General features: G+C 39.4%; 2 protein-coding genes across 2 annotated transcripts in view; both read right to left on the reverse strand.

Moving 5' to 3' along the window:
- Positions 1 to 353: 353 nt before the first annotated feature.
- LOC140935406 (protease-associated domain-containing protein 1-like) lies at positions 354 to 4,795 on the reverse strand. The gene is made up of 5 exons (XM_073384959.1): positions 4,639 to 4,795; positions 4,393 to 4,535; positions 2,832 to 2,947; positions 2,057 to 2,224; positions 354 to 1,052 (listed from the first exon to the last, which is right to left on the reverse strand). The coding sequence occupies exons 1-5, from the start codon at positions 4,769 to 4,771 to the stop codon at positions 932 to 934; spliced, it is 681 nt and encodes a 226-aa protein (XP_073241060.1). The 5' UTR covers positions 4,772 to 4,795; the 3' UTR covers positions 354 to 931.
- A 3,106-nt stretch (positions 4,796 to 7,901) lies between these two features.
- Positions 7,902 to 27,035, reverse strand: part of LOC140933304 (PAN2-PAN3 deadenylation complex catalytic subunit PAN2-like) — a 40,813-nt gene continuing 21,679 nt past the window's right edge. The window contains exons 13-32 of the mRNA XM_073382837.1: positions 26,596 to 26,677; positions 25,849 to 25,914; positions 25,266 to 25,360; positions 24,527 to 24,655; positions 23,936 to 24,085; positions 22,067 to 22,122; positions 19,072 to 19,217; positions 17,930 to 18,036; positions 17,292 to 17,390; positions 16,907 to 17,037; positions 16,220 to 16,322; positions 14,403 to 14,540; positions 13,998 to 14,057; positions 13,815 to 13,905; positions 12,665 to 12,819; positions 11,831 to 11,916; positions 11,293 to 11,350; positions 10,373 to 10,552; positions 9,714 to 9,807; positions 7,902 to 8,677 (exon numbers count right to left, since the gene is read on the reverse strand). Of these exons, the coding sequence (XP_073238938.1) occupies positions 8,499 to 8,677; positions 9,714 to 9,807; positions 10,373 to 10,552; positions 11,293 to 11,350; positions 11,831 to 11,916; positions 12,665 to 12,819; positions 13,815 to 13,905; positions 13,998 to 14,057; positions 14,403 to 14,540; positions 16,220 to 16,322; positions 16,907 to 17,037; positions 17,292 to 17,390; positions 17,930 to 18,036; positions 19,072 to 19,217; positions 22,067 to 22,122; positions 23,936 to 24,085; positions 24,527 to 24,655; positions 25,266 to 25,360; positions 25,849 to 25,914; positions 26,596 to 26,677 (2,205 nt within the window). The 3' untranslated portion in view covers positions 7,902 to 8,498. The remainder of the gene's footprint in view (positions 8,678 to 9,713; positions 9,808 to 10,372; positions 10,553 to 11,292; positions 11,351 to 11,830; positions 11,917 to 12,664; positions 12,820 to 13,814; positions 13,906 to 13,997; positions 14,058 to 14,402; positions 14,541 to 16,219; positions 16,323 to 16,906; positions 17,038 to 17,291; positions 17,391 to 17,929; positions 18,037 to 19,071; positions 19,218 to 22,066; positions 22,123 to 23,935; positions 24,086 to 24,526; positions 24,656 to 25,265; positions 25,361 to 25,848; positions 25,915 to 26,595; positions 26,678 to 27,035) is intronic.

Genomic DNA, 27,035 nt, shown 5'->3' on the forward strand with positions numbered 1-27,035 from the left:
TAGGACGACATCAAGATAACCGTCAAGACATAAGGCAATGCTGTTATGCCCCGCTTTAACTCGCAATTTATCCAGCTTTCAATTAGGTACAGAGGATCTGCTCTATGGAATAACACGATCGCCAACGAGTACGTTAAATTCAGAGTTGTTCTTAACAATTTCTCGAGTTAAGCCTCACTTAAACGAACAAGTTATCCTTGCTCATGTAAATGGAATAACTTCATTAAAAACGTTTTCCTTGGTAAGAAAACCACAAGGAAACACCTATTGGAGAACACCGGTGTAAACCCACAAATAAGCTTCGTTTGGTTTACATGTACTTTAAACAACAAAAACTTGCCTCACGCCGTCTATTTTAGTAAATTCCAAATGACAAAAACTTTATTGTAAAAATCTCAAATTTTCTGAAAATACCTGACCATAACACTTTCACAAAGTCTTTGACATAATATACGTGTAATATAAATTATCAAATAACTTATGAATAATACGCCGCTAGTAAAAAAGCGTTAAATTAGTTTGACTTCTGCTTAAAGTCAGATAAGCTATTTTGAATTATGATTCAGCGATAAGTTTCCATACCTAAGTGTTCTCATTACAGATTTTGCAAGCAACGCCGGCCCTCCAGCAATAAGAACACCTTTCCGACCTCATCTCCAGATCTCTACTCTTTGTAATAAGAATAGATACCCTGGGAACGAGGTTGAAACTTTGAAAAAAAAAAACACTACAATCTTCCATGGCAGAAAAGTCAGACTGCCACCTAATACAAACGTGCATCTCAATCAATTTACCACTCATTTCTTTTCTTGTGAAACCAGGCTGTATAAAACACTTCTCAGAAAAAATAGTGACTACTCTTCTACAGTGTCCATTCTAAAGTAACCACTAAATTAATTTTTATATATAAATCGAATTTTCTTGATTTGTGTCACCAGCTTGACCAAGGAGGCTGTCGAGCATACAGACTCGGATTGGTTGTGACATTCAGTGGTATTGATATGACTGCTCCTTGCATCCCAGCTCCCTCAATTCCACGTTTTATGTGATACCTAGGGTAGGATGGGATAAAAGTGAACATTAAATGCTCATCCCGAAAGTTGTCCAATATTGTGAGGCACATGAGCATTGACTGGCAGAAAACTCAATGATGTCTTAGACAGTATTTGAGGCAGAAACCATCGTTTGACCTCTCCGTGGTAAAATGTACAGGGTTCACCTGGGGACTGTTTTTGCCCTTCGCATATCATCAATTTTGCGATGGTGAGAGTACTCGCCTCCACCAATGAGGTAAGGGGCGTATGAATACCGCAAAACCGCACAGAAAAAGGTATAAACACTGCACACAATGACATAGGAAAACCGCAAACCGCATTGAAATTACCTGAAAATTTCTGAATACTGCAAACCGCTTGGTTTTGTAAAACTGCAATACCACAACTTAAAATAAACATTCCCCCAAACCGCACCAAAAATAGACCAAAACCGCATCACCAAAACCCTTACGTCCCCCTCACCAATGTGGCCCTGGTTCAAATCCCAGCTTCGACGCCATATGTGGGTTGAATTGGTTGCTGGTCTCCCTTGCTCCAAGAGGTTTTTTCCAGGTACTCCAGTTTTTCCTACTCTATTCCAAAACCAACTGTACAGTAACTGTACAAATGACACCAATAATATTGACTCCGCTAAAGGTTCAATGGCTCAGCTGTTTTGACGGAGTTGGAGAAAGTGATGAAAGATGCATACATTTTGCGAAGAGGAAATGACTGAGCTTTTGCTTAAAATAGTATTTATTAATAGGTTTGATGCTACACTACAAAAGTTATGATTAGCACTTTCTACAGGTCAAAAATTGGATATTGGATTCATCTGAATTGTATTGTTAGCAACATGTCATTTGCAACATTCTTATAAAAAATTAATAACAAAAATACTACTTAGATTTATCCGATATCCAATTTTTGACCTAGACAGTGCTGATCATAACTTTTGTAGTGTAGCATCATACTTATTCTATTAGCTATTCAAAGAGTCACCACGTCTCCCAAACACTCACCCATCTGAGCCCAGCATGAATCCTGCAGGAATGTGCACATCTCTTTTAGTGCCATCATGAACCATGTCTACTAAGGCTTCCCCATTATCATGGTGGTTATCAGCTATAAACACAGCAATGGCACCATGATTTTCAACTGTCTTAACTTTGGAAACAAAAGAACAGCCTCTAAACAGAGAGGAAGAAAAATGTTTCACCATTTGTTAGAAAAGAAAGGCCCACACAGCTGAATGACACACAGTCTTACAGGTGTACATACATGTAAAAGAACATCACTACATTGCCCGCTCTAAACTTTTACCTTTCACTTTCTCCGTTCCCCACTTCATTTCCCTTTTTTCTTATAAGGAGCATGAATTTACTAAGCTTTATTTCCATGAAAGAAGTTTTCACAAAAACACCAAGGCCCCATGAAAGGAGGGTAGTATGTCAGGTGGGTAGTGGGACGAGATTATATTATTGGTTTTTACCTGTCACGCACACACGATTATCAAGCATTTATCTCCAACCTGTTAAATGAATCAATTTGTGCTCATCTGGGTATTGTTTTAATACAAGATCTCTTTCCCAATCACAAGGTAGAGGCCTGTTAAAATTGATGACCTCACAAGTGGTTCATTAGAGACATAAATATAAACTTTATGGTTTCACACTGACAGTTATGGGTGGTTTTGGTGTGAATGTGTGGAGGAAACTGGAGCAAAGAAAATGCACTATTTGAAGAACGATGTAGCAATCATTCTAGGAAATATGTACACTGTAGTTAAGCACTCACCCTCTTTCAACCAAGGCTATTGATTTTTGCAAGGCCTCTCCATTAATAACAGAATAACATGCATCTGGAGGATCTGCAGCAACAAGATTAACTGTCACTGTGTCTGATTGGAATTCCTTAATGAAAAAAAAAAAACAAAAACAAAAACAATGTTAACATTATTATGCACTATGTTAAACCTATGTGAAACCTCAAAGTAATAAAGGTCTATATAACAAAGTCCTTGGTAAAACCAACAAATTTGTCATAAAATACTTGGATAACAACCTCGATATAACAAATCACATTTTAAAGAACAAATTTTACCAGTCCCTTGGTACATCATTAGATCAAGGTTCCACAGCAGAATATTGTAACCTTACTTACGCTGGAAAAATCAACAATGAGTTATTGCAACAGGGAAGAATTTGCTGCAAAAACTCAGTGGTCCCAGGGGAACTTAACCCTAAATGTCTATTCATAATTCATGCGTAGATTGATGCATGTGAACTGGACAAAATTTGAGGATACAGTTCTCTAGAGTATGACCTGTATTAGGAAAACAAAACATACAAGCTATTCAATTCATTGTTTATTCACACTGTATCCATAGATAATATACTAGTTTTAAATGTCATGTGGTGAAGTTTTTCGATACAGCCAATCAAGTTCACTGTTACAGTGTTAATTCCCTGCAGACGTGGGAGTAACCAATCGACGACCCAGTTCAGATTCTGAACTGATTTCTTGCATGGAAATGAGGTTGCTTGCTTGTGTGACCAGAGGTCTGAATCGGGAGCCTTGTCAAACTGTAAGCACGGTTTATTTCATATTAGGTATTTTGAGAATGGACCTCTGGAGCAGGGTAGGCTTAAAAATAAACTGTCATAATCAAAATAACATGTTTTTCGGTGAAGATAATAAATTGAAACAGTTATTACCACGACCTTGCAATAGGTTTCTTATACATTATTATTCTCCATATGAAATGGTAACTATGTGAAATGGTATTAATTCTGTGGTGAACATGCAAAACAGATTTATGTTCATTATGTTTTCTTTATCACTTACCACCATGAAATCATTGTTATTCAAATGCGCTAAACATATCAAACAAACTGCGTTTCGATTGATGGCTGCTCTAGCTGATTTCCATAAGGACACGTCATTTTAAAAATCTGTACACTACCTTATTATTTATAAACCCTGTCAGCACTAATTTTGAATTTAATCGCACAAAATACAAGATACAAGTAGAGCTAACATTATTAATAAACGTTATTTCCTTCGCTAAAAACTACAAAATTTTAGATTATAAGTTCACAAGGTCTTCTGTATCTTTAAGGCTTACCGGAAGTAATACTTTTTAAGGACCACTGTTTTACCACGAATTGAAAAACATGACATAAATATCAATGCAACATTTTCACTTATACATACTTAGGGCGAGGATTGGACCATCCACATAAATTGTCTCGATAAAAACTAGCTTAATGTACTCAGCTGTAGCAGCTGTCAAGCCTGTAGGCTTGAAATTTGAGCTACAACGTAACGGTACAGCAACTTACTGTAGCTTACTTACAAATTTGCCACCGAAGTCTTTTGCAGGCCTAACTTTGTAGATGTAACTAATATTTTTCGGCCGTAGAACCTCAAAATAAAGGAGATCGTTGGTATCAAAAAGCATGAAGTCTGTTGCTGTAAAGACGTGAACCTTTTGCTGTCCTGCAAAGCAAGAGAACAGGAAATTGAGTCTTAAATTGTACGACGCCATTTTCGGAAGTGAAACCCGTAAAACGGAACTTTGAAAACAGATTGACTCACTCACCTAGTGAACACTGCAATAATAAAAGAGGAAAAACAAAAATAAGCCATGATATTTTTCTGAGAGGCACAAAAACTTTCTTAGTGTGTCTCATCTTAGAAGCTATATAAACAGCGTTGCTCGGTGCGTCACGCATTCTTAGGATAACAATGACCGCATGGGATTTCGGGAAATGTGGTCGTTCACAGGCAACCCAAGCGTCCGATTCAAATCTCACCTGAAAACACTCTTATTCTCTCTTTTAAAATTACTTTGGACTATGCTTTTAAATAAGTATCTTCACTCTGTGGTGCTCTCCGCTATAGCCAGAGGGGGAGGGATTTTTGCGAGCGCCGCCAAAAACCACGGCACTCGTCCGCAAATCCCACCAGCTACGCGGGCTATCTCCTCTCCTTTCCATTCGCTCTTTTTGTCGTCCTCTTTCTGCCGTCTTTCGAAACTCGCTCTTTGCATTTAACTCTTATTCTTTCTTTCAAAATTCCCTGGGTAATCTAGATGTAATAACTGAATGAGAAAGGCTTTCTAATACAATTTATTTTAGTATTTTTAAAAAGATCGTTCCTAAAATAATTTGTTCGTGACAATTCCTCTAAAGGCTGGTTTTCACTAGCGACGAAATCGGAGTCAGAAGAATCAGAACGTTTCCATTTTCTTCCGACTCCGCTTACGACTCCGTCGCTTACGTTCCGCCTATGATCTGGTGAAAACTAGATTGTCGGAGTCGGAAGCAGAAGCGGAAGGATAAGCCAATCAAAATGCACGTTCCCACGCTTTGTGATTGGTTTGGTTCTTCTGCGTTTTTTTTTCCGACTCCGACAATCTGGTTTTCGCTCCCGAACGTAAGCGACGGAGTCGTAAGCGGAATCGGAACGCTGTGTTCACCAGATCATAAGCTCGACGCTTCTGATTACGACTCCGACTCCGATCCGTCGCTAGTAAAAACCAGCCTTAAGGTGACTCGACCCAGTTTTTTTGAGGGGGTACCATCCTACTTTGAAGTTCTCTGGTATCCCCACCTTTACTTTTATCGTAAGTCTAACACATAGAATGGATAACCTATAGATCAATCTACAAAATAACATAAAATTTTTGGCGATCGGAGTAAATGTCACGTGGTTATAATGCCACGCCCTTTGAGGTCTGAGTCGAAAATCTGCTGTTGCCGGCATTTTTTCGTGAAAATCTCTCGGTTACACATAGTGCGCATTAGTGCCTTGCGCTGAACAGAGTTTCACCAAAATCGCAAAGACCCAATTCGAGAAATTCAGCGGTTTCCAAATTTAGGTCATAATTTATGCGAAAATGATAAGCAAACTTTACACGGATTATATCTAATAAACTAAGAGATTCATCTCTTTATTTTGGGCATCGTTATAACAGATGGGTCCTTGCAAGTCAGCAAAACGCTTTAGGCCCTTGTAAATGCGCGCGATTTTGAGCAAAGCAAACATATAGAAATTATAGTTTTCGCTATTTGTTGACTGGTTTGTCAGCGTTTAAGAGTCCTTCTCACGAAAAAAGCATTTTCTTAAAAATTCGTAGTTTTTTTTCCTTCAAATTTTTTCAGGGCCACAATTGATTAACTAACTACCCGGACTCTGAATTTCATGGTCATTGAAAAACTGTGACATTACCTTCTATAAGCCCAAACTTGAGTAAACATTGAAGATTTTTAGCGTTTTGGCTGAGTTTGTGCTTTGGGAGTTGTCTATTGTTTCTAGTCTGTCATGATACAGCATTCTTGTTCAGCACGAGTGCAATGACCGCGCTTAGCTGACTTCCGAATGCTTACCGAGATATGATAATTTTGGTACAGTGAGACAGGCCATCGCGTGATACATAGAGGTTTAACTCACAATTTTTAATCAATTCTTGTGCCTTTGCAAACAAATCAAGAAGTGCTACACGCTAAATCTACATACTATTACAAAAATATCATTTTTTCATAGGTTTAATGCAAGCCAATAATTAAACCAACTCGTGACGGGAATATCTCGGTGTGCATTCGGAAGTCAGCCAAGCGTGGTCATTGCACGCGTGCTGAACAAGAATGCTGTATAATGACAGACTAGAAACAATAGACAACTCCCAAAGCACAAACTCAGCCAAAACGCTAAAAATCTTCAATGTTTACTCAAGTTTGGGCTTATAGAAGATAATGTCACAGTTTTTCAATGACCATGAAATTCAGAGTCCGGGTAGTTAGTTAATCAATTGCGGCCCTGAAAAAATTTGAAGGAAAAAAAACTACAAATTTTTAAGAAAATGCTTTTTTCGTGAGGACTCTTAAACGCTGACAAACGTCAACAAATAGCGAAAACTATAATTTATATATGTTTGCTTTGCTCGAAATCGCGCGCATTTACAAGGGCCTAAAGAGTTTTGCTGACTTGCAAGGACCCATCTGTTATAACGACGCCCAAAATAAAGAGATGAATCTCTTAGTTTATTAGATATAATCCGTGTAAAGTTTGCTTATCATTTTCGCATAAATTATGACCTAAATTTGGAAACCGCTGAATTTCTCGAATTGGGTCTTTGCGATTTTGGTGAAACTCTGTTCAGCGCAAGGCACTAATGCGCACTATGTGTAACCGAGAGATTTTCACGAAAAAATGCCTGCAACAGCAGATTTTCGACTCAGACCTCAAAGGGGCGTGGCATTATAACCACGTGACATTTACTCCGATCGCCAAAAATTTTATGTTATATTGTAGATTGATCTATATGTTATCCATTCTATGTGTTAGACTTACGATAAAAGTAAAGGTGGGGATACCAGAGAGCTTCAAAGTAGGATGGTACCCTCCCAAAAAAACTGGGTCGAGTCACCTTAAGGGACTAAGAAATTACCCTGCAAGCAGTGGTTTCTTCATTTAGCGTCATGAGTAGAAACCACTGCTATGGTTTTCCTTGGTTTAAACTTTATTTCACTTTGTTTTGGGGTATGGTAGTGTATTATAATGAGCTTAAAACAAAGGATAAAATTGAAGCAAAACATATACATACCTCATAAAGAGGTGTATCTGTGCTGTTTTCTTACTAAAAAAAAACCCACGCACTAAAAAAAGAGTCCACCAGCTTAGCGGGCGGCAGTGCGATCGTCCGACACCAGCGTCAAAATGACCAACTAAAAGGTTTCAGGTGCTGCTCCCCATCCCTGTTTCATCTCATATCTGATTTTTTCAGAAAAAGGTTTTGATTGTGTAAATGCTACATATAAAGTATTTCATTAGTGCCTAAAAGATGTTTAAAATTTTAATTTTAATTTTATTTTTTTCAAAACTGGTCTTCACGCATGCAAGGCATTTCTACCTTGTGTGGCAAGGAAGGAGAACTTGTAAAAACCAAGACTTTATCAACATTGACAATTGCCTTTATTCCCATGCACTTTACATTTTTACAAGTAGAAAGCAGAGTCTAGTTAACGAGTTGTCAGCTCAAAGAGGTTGATTTTGATTTATACTTAGCATGTATTGCAGACCTTTTTATCGGACGCGCGAATGTTCCTTTTAGCTCGCGTAACCGCAATGCAAAATTCTAAAACCACATGTACGTGTTGTTCGAGTTACGAAAACGTTCTTTTAATGATGAAGAGAAAGACAGGCAAAGTTATGCTGTACAAGTGTGTTAAGGGCATCCATCTTTCTAAGCACTCTGAAACATGTTGAAACTTACGTCGTTCTTTTAAGCTATGCTGGAAAACGTTTCAGTAATGATAGAGAGGCAAAGCTCTACAAATAAGATATCCTTGATGAGATCTTGTGAGACGGTTTCCACATTTCTTTGTACTTTGGGCGATGATTATGTGACCTCGATCGAACGTTTACGATACTTTGGAGCACGTTTTTAAATAAGTATCCTCACTCTGTGGTAGCCGGCTCCCCCACTTTCCATCCACTCTTTCTGCCATCCTCATAAAGCTGTCTTAAAACCTTTCGAAACTCGCCTTTGGTATTTAACTCTTCGTATTTCCTATAAAGTTGTAGAGCTGTGTTTGCATCTTCAGTGCTGTCGTGAGTTTCTGACTGGATGGTTAAACCTAAAATGACAATAAAAAAGATTAAATTGAATTATTGAATAGAAAGGTTTACGTCTCAGTTATTCAGTTTATGTCCTCGCGCGGAGGCCCCTGCCGGCTGAGAGGGACAGGGGGCTCTGGGAACGAGAATGCAATTCAGTTCCGTAATCAATCAATATTTAAGCAACAGAAAACGTTTTCCGTGCTTGCATAGCCTGATATAAACACGAGAGGGGTTGGGAGAATTCGAGACAGTTATGCAAACCCGAGACGAAGTCGAGGGTTTGCATAACCGTCGAGAATTCTCTCAACGCCTCGAGTGTTTATATCAGGCTATGCAAACACAGGAAAAAAGTTTTCTATTGCTTTTATAAAATAAATTTCCTGAGAAAAAAACGCAAAACTCTTTATATGGCACTGATTAAAACAGAAATTCTTACCAGTCGCAAAATCTTGTCCACGAAGTCTTGCACGCGCAATCAGTTCTTGTTTTGCAAAAAGATTCTTTGCAAAATACGGATTTTTCTCGCTTAAAATGTCAGCTTAAGCGAAGAAAAATTGACTCGCCTTCTTTGTGACGATTTTCCATGTTTCAGCCGACGAAGGAATGGGTAAATAAAGTAAACTTGTCGAGTTTTGAACTCGAAAACTTTTTCAAATTCGTGCTTGCGTGATTAGCGCGCGAAAAGCCAAACAACTTGACAGCACAACCATGTTTACATACTCTCATGCAAACACTGCTCTCGGCCAATCAGAGCGCGCGTACTATCTTAGTTATTTTATAAAATTACACACCACACTGCATAACGTTGAACCTCGATATAACGACGGAGTCAAGAAACTGGAAAATGTTTATTCTATGGGGAGGGGAAGGAGTGGTATGTTGCCAAATATTTTACAATAACCACGGTTGTGTGAAAAACTCCCTTCGTTATTCCGGACTGTTTGTTATGACATGTAAAGGGAGGGGTTCGTAATACCGAGGTTGCAACTGTATGTGTAATTGGTGAAAAGAAGAACTACGGGAGACCAAAGTACAGGAGAAGAAAAAGGTTACCTAAGAAATACCACGCGAGAAATCGGAGAGAAATGTATCTCTGACGGGGAAGATGAAATAGTTCTACTGTGTCGAATACCTGTTCTTTTGGTACCTATTAAAAAAAGAGAGAAAACGTGTTATACTTAGAGCCGTCACGCAATCGAGAAATTATTTCGTCACTACGATTAATTCTTAGAAAACGCGAGGGGCCAAGATCCTTGGATTGATTGTGACGTCATCGCTCTTATATGAGATCGATGAAGAACTTGAGCAGGACAACAAAATCAATTTGAACAGGCCCAAATGAGAGCAATTCTTTTAAAAGGACCAGAGACACACTTAAAAGGAACGAAAAGTCCAAAGATTTTTTCCAGAAATCACGAAGGCAGTGTACAGGACCCTTACAAAGCCAACGCTTTGCTTTCAAAAATGTGGGCCAGGTGTTCTAGATTTTCTTGCCAATTAGGATTTTAAAACTCCAAATGATTGCTTCTTTGACACCTTAACGAGTAACTACGCATCACATCACATTTTTAAAAGAACCCATCAAACAACCTGGAAAAGTGGTTATTCTATCATAGTTTTTAATTCAGTCTACAAAAGTACGGAAGCTTAGCTCTTAATAGAGTGTGATAATCTATCGGATTCCGTTTAAGTAAAAAAAGCAGGCCACCTACCAGAATATTTATAACTCTGAAATCCTTCTTCAGCCCGTGACCAACAAACTTCACTTTCCTGGCTACTAATGCTCGTAGTTTGCGATAAGTTGTTTTGAGAGTTGTGAGATGCTTGGATGACATTGTGGCGTCTAAGTCGCCCGGTTTTATGCCGGAAAACTTTGTAAGATAATCAACGACCTGGAACAAAGAAACGGCAGCAAGAAAACATATGCATACAATGCACTGTGATAGTCAAACGACCACGAACAATTTATTATCTTCCTTCAAATTAGTGTAGTGAAACATGTCACACGCAAGCGGCGACGAGGCCGCGGCACGCGAGAAACGGCATCTCCACTCTCGCGCCCAAATCTAAATGTTTTTCGCTCGATAGATTAAGAAAAAAAGAGTCCCTGTTTAGAGGCTAAAATAAGTAAAAAGTGGCATTAAACAGTGTTTTACAGTAGCAGGAATGTTTTCCCCAAAAGCGCTCTATCGTTTTGGTTCCTTCGAAGTCACATGACATCTAACAATAAAAACCGTTTCCCGCCAAAAGTCTCTGAGCAAAAGGCCTGTTTCTCTGTGGCAGCTTTTCGGGTCCGGAATATTGGCTCTTTTAGGTTTCCGCATTTACATTCAAGGGCGAGGTTTGCATGGTTTTGAAAATAATACAATAAGATTTTTAGCAAAGTGGACGATTAACCTCACTAATATTCTAATATAAGTAACGGCTCCTTAACAATATGGCCTGTCAGTAACAGTGCTGGTATTGTAGATGGCTCCTCCTAAAAAACTCCACAGATAACATAATGAACGTTACAAGTACATCTACATGTAGATATTTGCAGAGGCAACAAGTTTTTCGATTCTAATACGATTTTAATGATAGATTAGGCTATACGGCGGCGAGACTAGTAAGTTTCACAGATCTCACTTACTTGTTCTGTAGTTGAAATGTAATCATCTATAAATGGTACCCCAGCCAACGGTCCTTCACTATAAAATAACAACGCCAAAAAGTAAGGTTTTTAAATTCGAATCCGTTTCAAAACCAGCTGAGGTAAAACACGAAATGCAGGATACGAAAAATACCACATTATACGTAAAAATACCTTAAACTGCCGTTTATAAGCACTGGGCTTATACATCTTCCTAAGGGGTTTTAGGAAGGCTTATAAACGGAGGAGCTTATATCCAGTGGGGCTTATAACCGGAATAGAAAAGGCGCAAGCTATAGCAGTACTGCCCAAAATATGTTTTGCATTTACTGGTCTTAAGCCAAGCTTCAAAACGTCATAATAAATCGAATGCAAGAAAAGCTAGATGTGAGGCTAGATCCAAGGGGGGCGGGGGGTGCTTTTGTTTACGGGTAGATGGGTCTATAACTGGGGGGCTTATAGGGTTGGGCGGGGGGGGGGGGGTGGGTGGCTTAAATGCGGCAGTTTAAGGTATTCCTTAATCTAGCTGTTATCTTACCCACGGACAACAGTAACTCGTGCCACGCTCATTTGACTAGGTTTTATTGTAGACCGCGTACCATCGCTCCTGATCTCAGCTTCCTCCTGGTAAAAATAACATGAAAAAAGTGTGTCAGATTGTTCTCATTAAATACAACATAAGTCAATAAATCGATCAGTAAATTGACAAAGTCTCGAAGGCCGCGGGCATTGATATATAGGTACTTTACGAAACTAAGGCGGCGACGGCAACGGGAACGCCTAAAACACAATAGCTTTAGGAAGGAAAACAACTCGCCTGCACGAGCATTACGCTCCCTTTTCCAAATTTCTTTGCTGTCCCTGCACAATCACTACGTGAAACGACTAAATTTACAGTTTACTTGTCTTGATAACGGCAACCGGGTTAAGCGATAAATGTTACTATCTCTGTCTGAACTTGGACGTGGTTCCCTCTCTTCATTCAGTTCCAAACGAATTTTTCTTCTCTACGTAAATTGGGTGACTTGGGATAAAAAAAGTTAGCGAGGTGTATTTTTCTGCATTGATTTAGTCACGATTTCATTGGCGTCTCCGTATGTCGTATCGAAAAGTCCCTATGTGGTTTTTGATGTAAGTGGAAAAAGTGAGTCATTTGGAGAAAAACTTCTAAACAAATGTGACAAGAAGTCTTTGGGTATTTGAGATCTTTCATTACTTCCTTGGTACCTACACCAATTGCAGCCTCTGTGGAGGACAGCTGAAACACACGTTCTGATGAGTACCAGGTTGGCCACTTTATGAGGGGGTACTTTGGAGCAAAATAATACACACTGGAAACGCCAAGGCAAGATCAGTAGATAATACTTCTCACCTGATTCAAAGTTACGAACTCAGCGTCTAATCCTACGAGATCTCCTTCGTTAGGCAGTTCGTCAACGCCCAGAGGGGTAAATTCCCGGGACACACTTCCCCTCCTAACCAGAGACACGTCTTGGTAAAGTACACCGTCATCAATTCTCTGGTTGACTAGTTAACAAAAAGCACTCGTGAGCATCAGCTACTACGCTCTTTTGTAAAGAAATCCTACAATGGAGGACAAAAATCCTTGGAACGGTTATGGAAAACCTTCCTTCCACATCCTTAACTTATCAACTATTCAGATGTAGCATAATATGCACTTCTTTAAACACTTGGATACCGCAAGTGGCCCTCCCCTCCCCCCTCCAAACAATGTTGGGATGAACAAACACTTTTAGGACAGGGCAAAGTGTACAGGGGTGCACAAACTGAAACATTGCTTGGGGGCGAGGGGGAAAGGGGGAAAAATTAAGGCAGATCGTGTTAATTGTCCTAAGAATTTTGGCCTCCATTGTAGGCCTGGGTTAGAAACTGTACCCCAAAAACATGCAGCGCATGCTCAACAGAGATCTGACTCTATTTATGCAGAGTTTTTCTCGAGTGCGCCAAATCAGGCAAGCCAAAGAAAGGCTCTGCTGCTAAGGTGAACGGTATTTCATCCGAACTAATTTGAATTGAGGTCCTTGAATTGAGTCTTTTGCTTCGTTCAAACGGAACTGATGAACCCGATTGAATTTTAATTTTTGTGAGAGGTTTTATCATCTGCCCATGTGCAGAACACTACTTTAGCGATCCAAAACGGCGTCTCCCAGCTGAGTTACCAGGCAGCCGTGCAACGAACTTAATCAGGCAAGTGTAAAAAGGCTTGATGCAAACAAACACGGTAAAATTGCTAAATACGTCAGAATAAATTATTCCGGCATCCGTTTTACAGAGTGGTGTCTACGATGAAGACTTTACTGAGGGCGTCAAACCTGAAAAAAGGCTAATTCACCAAATCCATCCAAATCCACTTTCTTCAAATGTCAATTTTTTTTTTTTTTTCAAAAAAAAATCAGTGGTGACGGGAGACTGATGTTCCTTGGTAGAAGAGTTCGTTTCTTCCTCTGACATAAAAATCCGCAGGAAATAAACCTAAACAAGGCGATTGGCCATCTACTTACTTGTGGTTTCGTGACGGCTGTTGATATCTCTGCGTGTAAACACAACGGCACACGGTATTTTCCAATCCAACGAGTAATGAACAGCATCGTTCTGAAACATTACAATAGGAAATCAACTGTAGAGTACGACTTATGATAGCGTGATTATAAGAAACTGAATACTACTTTCTAAAGTTAACTTACCGGCGAAATCGGGGTGATGGCAAAATCGTTAAACAAGTACCACTGACTACAGGTGACACCCTGAAAAAGAGAAGCAGAGTTCTCCTGAGCTAATTACTATATTTAACAAATTGACGCCATATGTCTGGCCGGGCAGGTTCTTTCCGTTCCAAAGACGGGAAGCACGATATGTCTGCTCAACAAAGGGAGGAGATCGGTACTCCCATCAATTTAGAACGGTTTTGTCCCGTGAAAGGTTCGTAGACGCTTACACAATTTAAGGGAGGGAAAATTGAAATTCGCCGCTCGCATATGTGCAACGCGTGGTACCGCAGTCCAACTTCCCTGCAAGCGGAGGCCTCTTTTCCATGGTATGCGGCTTCTAGCAGGGGACAAACACTGCTAGTTCCGCCCCTAAACACATACCTCCTTTCGGCTGTGATATGTTGTACCAACGTGAATATGTGCCACCAAGTTTCCGCCAGACTTGAGGTCCTGCACATGACCCACCGTGGCTAACAGATCGTACACCACTTCGTTTTCTGAACATTTTACTTTTTGATTCTGAGGACAAAGACACAAAAACTCTTAGGGCCGGTTATTTAAACGAAGTCTCACTTAGAACTCAATGGAACTGCAATGTTTTACTGTTCATGTAAGGCTTCTGTTTTAAGTCGATACACGTAAACGTTGCTCTAGCCTGGGTTGTAAGCCATCCTGGCATTGTTAACTTACAGCAAGCAATGTTTAGAGGTGAAGGTTCGACAAATTTAAATGCGCTTAAAACACGGTTGGTTGAGCAACCGTATTAAGTCCTTAAACACATCAAGAATTCAAGAAGAAAAGAAAATGGAAATCTATAGACCAGTAGATCTACCACAACAGTGATTTGGATCACTTAAAAAAAACAAACTTTTACACTGAATCTCTTAGAGGCTGATTGATAAATTGATTTTTAGCGAGTGCAAAAAATTACTTCAACAACCTCTAAAGGTCTACATATCCTGAAAGTCCTTCCTATGTGTGACATATTCCTTAGCAATTCGCAAACAATATGACAAACTCAATTTGAAATAATAAGACTTTTAAGTCTTAAAAATAAGACGCTTAGCAGTTCAAGGGGCATGAGTAAAAATGCAAAAGTGTTCGACTAAATGCTTCCTAGTGTTGTGAAGTATTTTGAAAGTTATTTTTAAGATTTGTATTTTCTGTTAAGTTTCGTTTTTCTTTCATTAAGTGGGTCAAGGTTAGTCCTGATTTTGTCCACATAGGTTTTTTCCTGTTTTGATCTTTTGTTTTTACGTGTGCTTGAATTTATGCTTAGCTCGCGAATTTACAGTACTTAATGCCATTTTAGGAATATTCTTCGCTTGCCATTGTCAGATGTTTTTGTTTTTTCATGGGTGGTCGTGTTTGTGATGTTAGAGCTGACCTTGGTTGATTAGTATTGTTCAAGTTCCTGTTTGGGTTTGTTAACAAACCTTTCAGGTTTTCATTGGTTTGTACTGAGCTTTTTGCCGATCGAAACCATGCAAGTTCAATAATATCAAAATATTACCCACACCGAGATAACCTTGTTTTAATTCCCAAGGTCAACTGACCCAATCACGTCCAGCTTTTGGCTACCTGATAAAAATCTTTACTATACTTGAACCGCTCAGTAAGGATTGAGTAGAGAAAAAGAGTAAGAAGATGAAGATTAAGATTGTTAGCATAAGTCAAAGAAGAATAAAGACCAAAACGTAAATGAGATTCCTGTACCCCACCGTGAAGCGAGCGAATAGCTGGAGCACATTCCAACGCTAGTGCACTTATAGGCCCTTTACAGTTAGTCATTCACGTGGTACAAAACCGCAATACTGACTACGGAGGGACGCACTGGGACAAGACAATCAGGATGGCTTAAATCATTTAATATGATCATATCCTTTGTTGTCTTCTACAAGTGCTTCTCTTGCTCTTAAGCGTGGTGGTTTTGTACCACGTGAATAGAGAGCTTTAGAAGTAGTGCACGCACGCGAACCAATGTCATTTTTTTGCGCGGAAATGTGGTAGCCGTCGTCAGTCTACAGCGAGTTTTAGCTGGAAAGTCACAAATCAGTTATCAAATGTTAGGAATTTTATCATTCAGCAATCGGGAGAGGGCTTCACCTCCTTCAACGGAAATAAGCCTGCTAACTTTTGTGATACAAAGTACAATGAAGAAAGCGAATAAAATAACAGTAAGAAAACAGCAACCTTACCTCATCAATCTTTGTAATACGCATTCCAGTAGAGTCTGTTGATATTTTTATTGCGAGTGGAACCCATCCATTGACTTCCTCTTCCTCCTGAACGTCAATTCGCCTGAAAGAGACCAAACCAAAACTGAAATTAAGGAGCCAGCGACATGATAATTTTAGTGCTTTCTTATCAGTAAAATTCAATGATAGCAATCCAGTTTATTTCAAGAGGGTATCACACATTATTGTCAATTCAAAATATTTTCTGTTTTCATTGGCTGCAATGCCCTAGCAAATTCGTCATAACGAGCTAGCGTTGACCAAATTTAGAAGACATTTGCATCAATAAATCAATAGTTCAGGCTATCACCAAAAAATAAAACGGCAACCGAGAGGCCCTGGGGACAAGTTTGCGTTAGCTCAGTTGTTCTGGTAGACAAGGAGAAAATGGCGGAAAATGCGAAGAAAAAATAGCCGAAAGTCTGCCTACAAACATAGCAAGAACAACAAAAATTCAACTCAACGAATGACAACTGCTATTTGAAGAATATCTCCTCAACTAAATATCCCTTTACATCCTGAATTCGCCGAGGAATTTTACGTTTTAGGCCAAGTTTATCCCTGCCATCTACATGTGGCCGAACACAAGGCGTTGATATTGTTTATGAGGGTGCATCTAGTCTTGCTTTAAAATAAACCCGTTCATACCCTTCCTCGTTAACATCTCTCTCGTGCCTAAACTTGCAGTCAGGTCTCGTGCACGCATCACCATATCTGCAAGCCTTAGTTGATGACTGCACTGTGGGTTTCTCTTCACCTTTGGACGGTGGATCTAGTAACTAAGGAGAGATGTCGTGACATAGTTCACTTTAAGGCAATCTTGTCACGCCATACGCAGGTCACTCGCTTTTCTGTTACGTTGGTCACTCGCAAAAAGTCTGTCTGAGTCTAAATGAAGTACAGTCAGGGAAAGTGGACACTCATGTGTCCCTTTTTAGTCTTCGCTTGATGCTGTTCCCTTCCACAGAAAATAAGGGGAGCAAAATAGCTGACTCAATATGGGTTGCAGGCTTATATGTACACTTCTCCTAACCTGTTGTTGCATTTTCCAGACATCCACTTCCTTTGCATGCTCCATGCCACAGTTGAACGCCAGGATATCTGGTAGCTTTTTAACTTTACGCGTTTGCACCTGCATGACAAAAGGTAGAAACGGTTATGAAGCTAAAATATAATTGCGTCAGTTGAAAGTATTTTTAAAACTTTTTGAAAATGTAGTGAATGAATAAATAACTTTGTCCATTGACACCTTTTGCAGCTTACAGCTGAATTGCAGGTACAGGTCAGTTACAAAACAATATAGAGAATCATCATCATCAAGTCCCGTCTACTAATAGACCTCGGGTAGCTCTTAAACAAAATAGTGCACATCCAGTTTCCTCCCCAGGCCAGTTCGCGCTATCGGAGGACGACTGGGTGCAAGGCTGGTGCACATTTAGTGGCGATGAATTCTTGCAAATTCTCGAGTCCATGGAGAGAACCCAACAACAAGAAAACAAGCCCTGCTTTCAAATTTTAACCTGAGTTCAAGCCAAAGTATTTTAAAAGCATCTTTTATCTCTCTTACCTGGTTGCGCCAGACGATAATGGCGCGTGATCTCAGGTTATCAAGTTTAGGCGGGTACGTTTATTGACGGAGCCAAAGTTCATGCACAATGTTCCTTTACTTACGGTAGGTTGATATCTGGAGCACTGTTCACACCAAGCTTGCATGCTTTGCTCCCGACACATACTCGCAAGAAGTACTGACTCAAAACTCACTGGTTGTTGTATTTTATCTATAGGAATTTAGGAGAGAAAAATCGTAAAACGATTTTGTAACACCTACAAGGAAGCTGTGCAGTAACGAGTTAAGTGAAGCGGGGTCCTACGTTACAGGATTTCACAATCCAAAGATCCTGTCAACTAAAACTATAGGGTGCGTTCGACTGGGAAATCTGGATTTAGATTTTAAAATCCAGATTTGCAATCGAACGCGAAATCCAAAAACGGATTTCAGCGCTGAGAAATCTGTTTTTGGATTTCCTTTTCACCGTTCGATTGGGAAATCCAAAAAAGGATTTAAAAACTACCCTTAAGAACAGCGGTCTTGCACGCGCACGCATAATTAGCAAAAAGAAGACCGCTGTTCGCGAGAACATTTTTGAAAATCCTTTTCCGAATTTCCCAATCGAACGGTAAAAAGGAAATCCATGAAATCCGGATTTGGATTTCTTAATTGAAATCCACCCTGACGACGGATTTCTAGGAGGTGAAATCCGTTTCCGGATTTCGCGTTAAATCCAGATCAGTCAAAATCTAAATCTGGGTTTCCCAGTCGAACGCAACAATAGAGTCAATCGGAAACGTCTTGTATTGAGCAAAAACCCTCCTCTAACATTTTTAATAACCTTACTTCTTTATTTTACATTTTTGAACAATCGATTAAGCATGTAAACCGTCATGCACCTGAAGTCTTCAGATTCCATCAAACTAAAGCCCCGTTCACACCAAAGCCAGTGTTAAACATGTTTAAAAGCTGTTAAGTTAAACACGGCTTAAACGTGTCTGCTTTATAAGAGCTGCCTACTGTACTCTGTGCGATCGAAAATTTAATGCAGTTACGTAACGTGTTTAAGTTCATTTGAATTATGTGTAAAAGCCTGTGTTCTGGTTTTCTGTCACAGTTTTTCATTATTGAAAACCTAGCTTAATTAAACATCTTTAGTTGGTGTAAATGGGCCATAATTTACTTTCCAACGGATCATTAACTACTGAGACGTCCAAGAATATAAACAAGGATCTATTTAAAATTTGTGCTACCTTTATCTCACCTTCAGGCATTTCAGGATATTCCAGATTGAACAGTAATGTGTTTGACACTCTTTTAGTTTCTTTGCCACAGCGGCAGCGACTCAGAAGCTCAACATCAGAGCCAAATAAACGCTGGATTATTGAAGACTGTTGAGATTTACCAGTTCTGGTTACAAGAACATAAACGAAAAACGATTGAAATAAAGCAAAGAACAGCTCACTTTAAGGACGGTGCCCACTAATGGGAAGTATTTTTTCCCAGATAATGACTATGTGAGACAAGTAGATCATATCAGGGGCTATTGAAATCCAAAAAGAAAACTGGGGGTAACCACGCATTTTTCAGATATAACTGCATGCGCTTCAATATGCAGAAAAACGCTGAATGGGCATTTTATAGAAAAATGATAAAAAGTTATTTTTTCCCAAAATTTCAGACTGTACACGTGAACTGGCACAAATGCAATGATAATTGTAACAAGGTTTCAAAATCAGCAACAAATGATAACATAACAACTGCTCTTCATACGTCTTTTTTTAAAATATCAGCACAACTGGGAAGTTATCAGCAGTTACCCCTCTCCACGCGTTTGCCTTAAAAATAGTGTAAACGACATTTTCCCCGAACCAAAAATTGATCGTTTGCTGAGTAGGCTTATAACTTTCATTTGGTAAGATAAAAAGTAGGGATTACCGCGCGTTTTTAGAAGTTAAATTGGTTGGTTTCGACTTTAACTTAATCGCTTTGGTGGTTATTTACAATTTTCCTCATCCCCTCCCCGGCCAGTTTCACTATTGCTTCACTCAACGCGGAGTACTCTGGGATATCCACAATGGCTAACAGTCAGATAAAACAACAACACATGGAGGATCAGAGCAAAAATAGAAAGTGAAGCAGGACATTTCATGGACTATAAGGAAAACAAATTATACTATTTCATTCAACTGGAGCTTCTCCGTCTCAAACATTTAACAAAAATTTTTGGAGAAGAGCAATCTCCAAGGTATTAGAGATTACTTGCAGCGCACATAGAGTAGTATGGCAAGCTCAAGATCCACGGCTGGTGCTGTAAACAAACTACTGTACTGTAGTGGAAAATAGTCGACAGGGACTCTAAGACAGGTGCTCCTTCAATCGTTTGCTTACCTGCACATGTCCTCAAGATTTTTTGAACTGTAGATGTAATATGGATTGTAAACCTTCATCGCTTTTTTATCATTTTACCGGGTACCTCGATCGAATATGTTATTAAACTTGCATACATTAAATAAACTTATATCTGTGCTTTGCGCTATCTCTTTCGGGCTTTGCCACAAGTGTCATATGGCATAAATGATTTGCATTGACTCAAGTTCCATACATGAGCTCTCTTTTAAAAAAACTGAATAGTGTGAAAGTAGTTGTACCGAATGCGTTTATGTACCCTCATATATGCACTGGGCTATAATGATCATTTTATATATTTCGTTTTCATTTTTTTACTGTAGCATTCTGTGTCATCATGATCATTCACTATTTTTCGTTTCTAAATGTTAATTTTAGACTTAACAGTGTCTGTTAAACCTAAGAAAGTCTTAGAATGGAAATACTTTATTTTACCTTCCATCTTTAGTTTGTAAACAGCCAAATGGCAGCTATGTATAAATGTCCAGATTATGTGTGGCGTGAAATAGAACCTTAAGAAATACTATCTACACGACAAGCTGCCAATGAGTCAATAATTTAAATGCTTAGTAATGCCAAAATGCAAGTAACAATGATAATAGTAAAAAGTATGACAATTTTATGTCATTTTTTTCACGATTATAGCGTTTCCTTTACGGTCCGCAACTATTTGTGAAGCTAAGATCTCAGCAATCCAAACAATCTTGTGATAGTTTTTTCTTGTTTGTTCAACAAATAAAAGCCTCGGACTCTCAATAAAAGGGACATCTGTATGTACTTGAACGCTTCAAATCTATCTTCTGGTGAATAATAACGTAAAATCTAACAAAATTAAAGAAATGTTCGGAAAAGTGTTTATAGCCGATTGGACGATAAAACGCGAAGGACGCGAGTGAAAGGTAAGCTTGCAGTTTCTCGATTAAGCGGAGGACTTAGAGCTTTTTTCCTTCTGATTTACAGATCCTTGCCTATAAAGGGATTTTTTAATACCCAAGCTCCAAGCGTAACATCTTGAAGGAGTAAGTTTTAATGTTTTAGAACTGACTTTTGTTTGACTACAAAATGTTCAGTCAGATCTATCATACGGCAGAAATAGCAACATGCGCATACTTCTTCGGTTTTCAAAGAACTGACAAGGTAAATAGAAATTAATTTTCATCTGTTGAAAAACGACGCATCTTTGCCACAAGAAATAACTAGAACCTCCCAGACTTACGGAAGACAAAGCCAGTCCGCGTGTCCTGCGTGTTGCGCATTCCTTTCGCGTCGCGCGCGACTACCTTGACATGCGCAGAAAATGTCTGCAGTAACAATAGTGGGCACCGTCCTTAAATTGTGGAATTTGCTAGATGAATACACTTGGGGTCATTTCAACTCTCTAGAGCTGGCTCAAGAATACGCATAGAAAATAGCATAATCCCATTAAATACTTCCGTCTCAGGAATAACAATCACAGTGCAAGATTCTAAGAAAAACTTTCCTTTTAGTCAAGTCAAAGTGTGACTCAAGGATCAATATGTCTTCAGCAGGTCTTCAGCTGGTCTTCAGGATGCATTTGTCAAAAAGAAATGTAGTTGGGTTTTACTTATTCTTCACCTCTTGGTATGCAAAAATACATGTACAGAATTGCTACAACAAAGGACAACTGCTACGTGCTTTCCGGTTTTCCTCTGACTTTTCTACGAAAGCTTTCAGCATTATGATGAAGGGTATAAAAATTTGGGAGAAGCTTTTCGACAGCTATCAAAACAAAGTTTCGGCCAGTTTGCAACAACTTTCATTTTTCAATCATTTTACGATGTTTCGGAACCCTCTTGTGCTTGATAAGTTAGAATTAAGTCAATACTTACGGATTTTTCGAGTCTTCATTTTCTCTCTCTGAAGAGGCTGGTGGTTCGAGGGTATCCTAAAGACAAATCAGGAGAAGTTGACAAACGAAAGAATGACTGAAACTTTATTTTCTTATATCTACTAAAGGTATTTGCCATTTTAGTTTGCCATGTTAATTGCTTATTTCAAAGTGCTTCATCAGCAGCTTAAACAAAATACCTCCCGATATATGCATCAGGACTAAATTGGGCGTAATGTTTAATGAATAATTATTCTTAACGAGACAAAGAGTCTTTATTTAAATACAAAAACATGTATGAACAATAGGACGAAATATTAACCTACTGATTTTTTTTCTTATTTGTAATAGCTTTGCTACGATGAAATCATCAATAAGAAGTCCTTCACCCTAACATGGGGAGCTTGAGCAACGACGACAATGACGGCAACGAGAACTTCAAAAATGCAATAGATTTAGGGGCTGTTTACATGGAGGTAGAAAGATCCAATCACCAGGAAGATCCTAGAGGTTGGATCATCCTAGCGTCATATGTTTTCAATACTCGGTTTATATGTAAAGGGTTGTACTTGTCCCTAGCGCTAGAATCTTCCTAGCTGAGTGGTAGAAAGATCCTAGTACTAGGAAGATCCTCGCTCCATGGTAACCGCCTTCACTAGGAAGATCCTAGTACTAGGGACAACACGGGGGTCGTTCATTGGGTAACCACGGCAATCAAGGCCGACCGTTTCGTTTGGCGTTACTAAGAAATGACAATTTTGATAATTTTGCTGAAAGGTATTTATTGACGCCAGTAAAGAGAACCGATGGGCCCAAAATTGCCTTTTTTCGTTTTTGTTGGCCGCCTCCTTTAATTCCTTTTCTACTTGCATGGTAATAACCCGTACGGACCGAAATTTCTGCATGTAAGGCTGCGCGCTAACCGACGCAACATCGTTGACCAACAACTCCCAACATTGCTGGATGTTACATGTTGCGTCCGTTTGCACACCCTGTTGCATGTTGTTGCGCGTTGTTTCGCAAAGTTTGAAACCAGTCAAACTTTTAGCCCCGTGCAAACGGACGCAACATTGTTGGCTTACATTGTTGCGCCCGTTTGCACGTAGCCTAAACCCAACGAAAAATTGTTCCGCCTTCTAAGATCTTCCAGGTACTAGGATCTTCCTCCCTCAATGTAAACAGCCCTTTAGATTGGCAAAACAACAACTTTGCACGTGCACGCTTTTGTACATTTCTTTGCCGTCACTACACGACTACGACGTGAAAATGCCTAATTTCACGTTTTTTGGAAGACGCAAACAAGCGACGACGAATTTTTCTCTCTCTTTCTAAAACTAAGCGTGGTCGCCAAGAAATCAACTCCAGGGAAATTCGCCTATATTTGGCATTTTCTGCGAATTGGCATAAACGCGACAGCGTTTGACAAAAAAAGAATTCATGTTAAAAGTGATGTTTGCGCTGCCGTCGCCCTTGTCAATGCAAAAGCTGCCTCATGTAAAGCCCCGTGCAAACGGACGCAACATTGTTGGCTGACAACTCCCAACATTGTTGGATGTTACATGTTGCGTCCGTTTGCACAGCCTGTTCATGTTGCTGGATGTTGTTACGCAAAGTTTGAAACCGGTCAAACTTTTCAGGCAAAAACTCCCAATATTTCTTTTGTTCCGTGATCGCCGAAGCGTAGCGCAACAACGTTGGATCCGTTTGCACAGCTCTTCCAAGGAGTCGCGTACGCTCATTACGCATTGTTTACAACTCCCAACATTGTTCGCGCAACAATGTTGGGAGTTGTTGCGTCTGTTTGCACGCAGCCTAAAAACTCATGACCGAACAAAGTTGACGGGGCCAAAGTAAGGAAACAATCCATTACCTGATGCATTTGTTGAAGTACGAATCTAAACCAACTCTGAATCAAGCGAGGGAAGTTAGCATTTCCAAACGACTCGTCTACGTCGTTTAATACCAGACCCAGTGCTGCGGCCTCAGGAATGGTGCGAAAGGCGCGAAGAAAGTTGTTGGCCTGTGGAAAACAAAAAAACACACACACAAATACAACGGCCATCAATAGGTCTAGAGAAAGAAGAACGTCAATCAAAACGTAGTCATGCTATACAAATTAAATTATCGCTAGTTCGAACAGTTCCTTATCGTTTCTACTCAGTAGCGAGTACAAGATCAAAAGGCCAACTTTTACTGCAACTGGTATCGGGCTCATGTTTAAATCTTCATCAGGTTTTCCTGCGCGTAGCATTGGGTAGATTTTATTTCTTCCTTGACACTAGACTACAGCACCATCCACAAAACATATGAAAAGCTAAATCCAGCCCCTCTGACTGGCTAGTGATGTCGACATAAATAAATTGCGAAAACAGAAGAAATATAAAATTCTTTAAAACAAGTAGCCCACAGGATTAATTTGCGTGTGTCGCGCTATGTAACAGATAATCGTAGTTCTACAAACCTGGCATGTTTGTCCAGATGACATATCCAGCATTTGAAACAAAAAGCCAAGTTCACAAGCCAAGCAGAACTCACGATGACACAAGTGGTTTTGGAAACCAGCTCGCAAAGGTTCCACGAAGTAAAAAAGCTAGGGAGAAAGTAAACCACAATTTGTTTGGTACAAATAGGCACAGTAGTATCGCAAATGACAAAAAGAGAGAGAGGAATAGCAGAAGTCCTTCTTCAAGAATTCTTGAAAAGGAACACAGAGGAACTCACAGTATTTAGTGAAGAGGAGACCAGCAAACAGAAAACGCAAAGATTTAGATTTTTTATTTAGGTCTCAGGGGGTCTGAGTTTAATGAAACATTTATAGAGAGGGTGGTACGTTTGTGGTACAACTATTTACAAAAGCATGGGAAATTAAATTCTTCACTCCTTATGCCCCTCCAAGCACTTTAAAAAAGAACACTCCATAAAATCCCAATACAGGAGTACCGTGATGGCTAAAAATATCTGGGGCTACTAGAAGGTTCCAAGGAGATTCTTCAGTGAATAACCTAGTAATAATTGTAAACATCAAAACCCCAGGTCTTTTAAAACGAGTAGTCTTGGGAAGTTGTTGGAATACCGTAAACTTTCGCTTATTAACCCCTGGGCTTATGCAACTGCGTAAGGGATTTAATGAGGGCTTAACAACGGGGGAAGGGGATATATCCGGAAGGGCTTATAACCGGAAAGAGCGATTCTTTACTTACCTGAAGCATTGCATTGCAGTAAGCATTAGGAATATGAGTCTCTAAACCAGCAAATGACGTCCTGTTATAATGCTTGAAATCAAAGTCTTCCACACCTAACGGAAAATACGGTAAAAACCCTCGACTAAGAACATGAATTTTCTCAAGTTAGGCTAAACAGGTTCTTACGTAAATGGCACAAATTTAAGCTATGCAGGATCTTAAATAAGCTCTTATTTTCCGACGAAAAAATACATTGTAGCTAAGAGTGTTTAGAAGCATTCAGCTCATTCCTTAGGAAAAACCTGTGCACCATTACAATTGCAGTTAGAGTAATAAAGGCACCTGTGTCTCCAAAGAGGATCCTGAAAGCTGGCTTATCTTAATTATTTGCCCAAGTGTACAGAAGTTCTAAAGATTTTAGAAAACAAGAACCTATTTCCAATTTTAGGCTAAACTGAACAGGTTCTTGTACAGAAGGGACCTAACTAGCAAATTTTAGCCTAACAGGTTCTTACTCGCAGGTTTCTACTGTAGTCAAATTGAGAACTGCATCACAGAAGGATAAAACTTTACTTGCAGAAGAATTTCAAATATAACGAACCTAGTTTTGAGTATCGTATCTCCACTCGTCTGTAGTGTTTTGGTATAATACTTCCAGGATCTTCGTCTGTGAAAATATATACATAAATAAAAAGCATTTAAATCCCCACCAAAGGATAAATAATCTTTTAATCTTTCTAAGACCAAACAGAACACATAACCATTAAAATTAGAGTTAAAAAAAAACAGTAAAGTATCGACTCTCTGAATAATGGTAAGTAGTTCGTATGTACGAATAATGCCCCACATACATGGGATACAGTCATACCTTCAGATGTGTGACTGAATTTTTTTTTCTATACCTTTATTTTTCCGGCATTTTTATCAGGCGGCTAACAAAAGAGCAAAGACAACGAGAATTTACAGGTATTTGCAAGACATTTTTGCCAAAACAAAAGGAAAATATATAATATCCTTAGTAATAAAAGAACCAATGAGCATTTATAATAAATAAATCCAGCAGCTTCTCTCTGTACCTTTCGTTCATCCATCGTTGAGGACTCTGTCAAAAAAAACCAGCACGTTTTCCAGCTCTCGTCCCAGACCCCTATCTCTCTTACGGCTGCAGACTAAATTCACTAAATCCCTATCCCCTCGGGCAAGAGAAGGATTGAATAAAATTAATCTCCCACCGCTCGAGCAACGCAAAGAGTCAAGGCCCCACTGATGCCTCATGTTTCAGCGGGGGGTGGGGGGGGGGGAGGGGGGGTCCAGTGACAGGTTTATAAGAGCAAATCGCTTTTAGTACCTCGATTCATTGGTGAATCTGGAACAGTATTTTCTTCTTCTGGAGAAACCATTACTGAATCTTTAATAACAGGGTAAGCTACCTAGAAGATAGACAAGTTGCTTGTTAACCTATGAAAATGTTCCTAAAAACAACGAAACACCAGCTTCAAGCAAAGGCACTTTTACTGTTGAAAGCCACAAATTTCAGGACCTCTTGCAATTGTGTAGGGGATGCTTCGGTATTGGTCGACGACAGACCTTCGGCCGAAGACCAAAGGCATGAGGAGGGCTTTACGCGGAGGTCACTATAAAGACTTGACCGAAACCCCAAAATCCCATTTTTATTGCTCCTCTGTCTGACACTTTTGTGGAGCGCGCGATGCGGATAAGCTTAAAGCAGTAAATAAAAGAGGGATTTACACTTGGAAATTACTCGTCTCCATACACCACTCTTCTTTC

The sequence above is a fragment of the Porites lutea genome, chromosome 4, assembly GCF_958299795.1.
Source record: "Porites lutea chromosome 4, jaPorLute2.1, whole genome shotgun sequence".
NCBI classification, from domain to species: Eukaryota; Metazoa; Cnidaria; class Anthozoa; order Scleractinia; family Poritidae; genus Porites; species Porites lutea.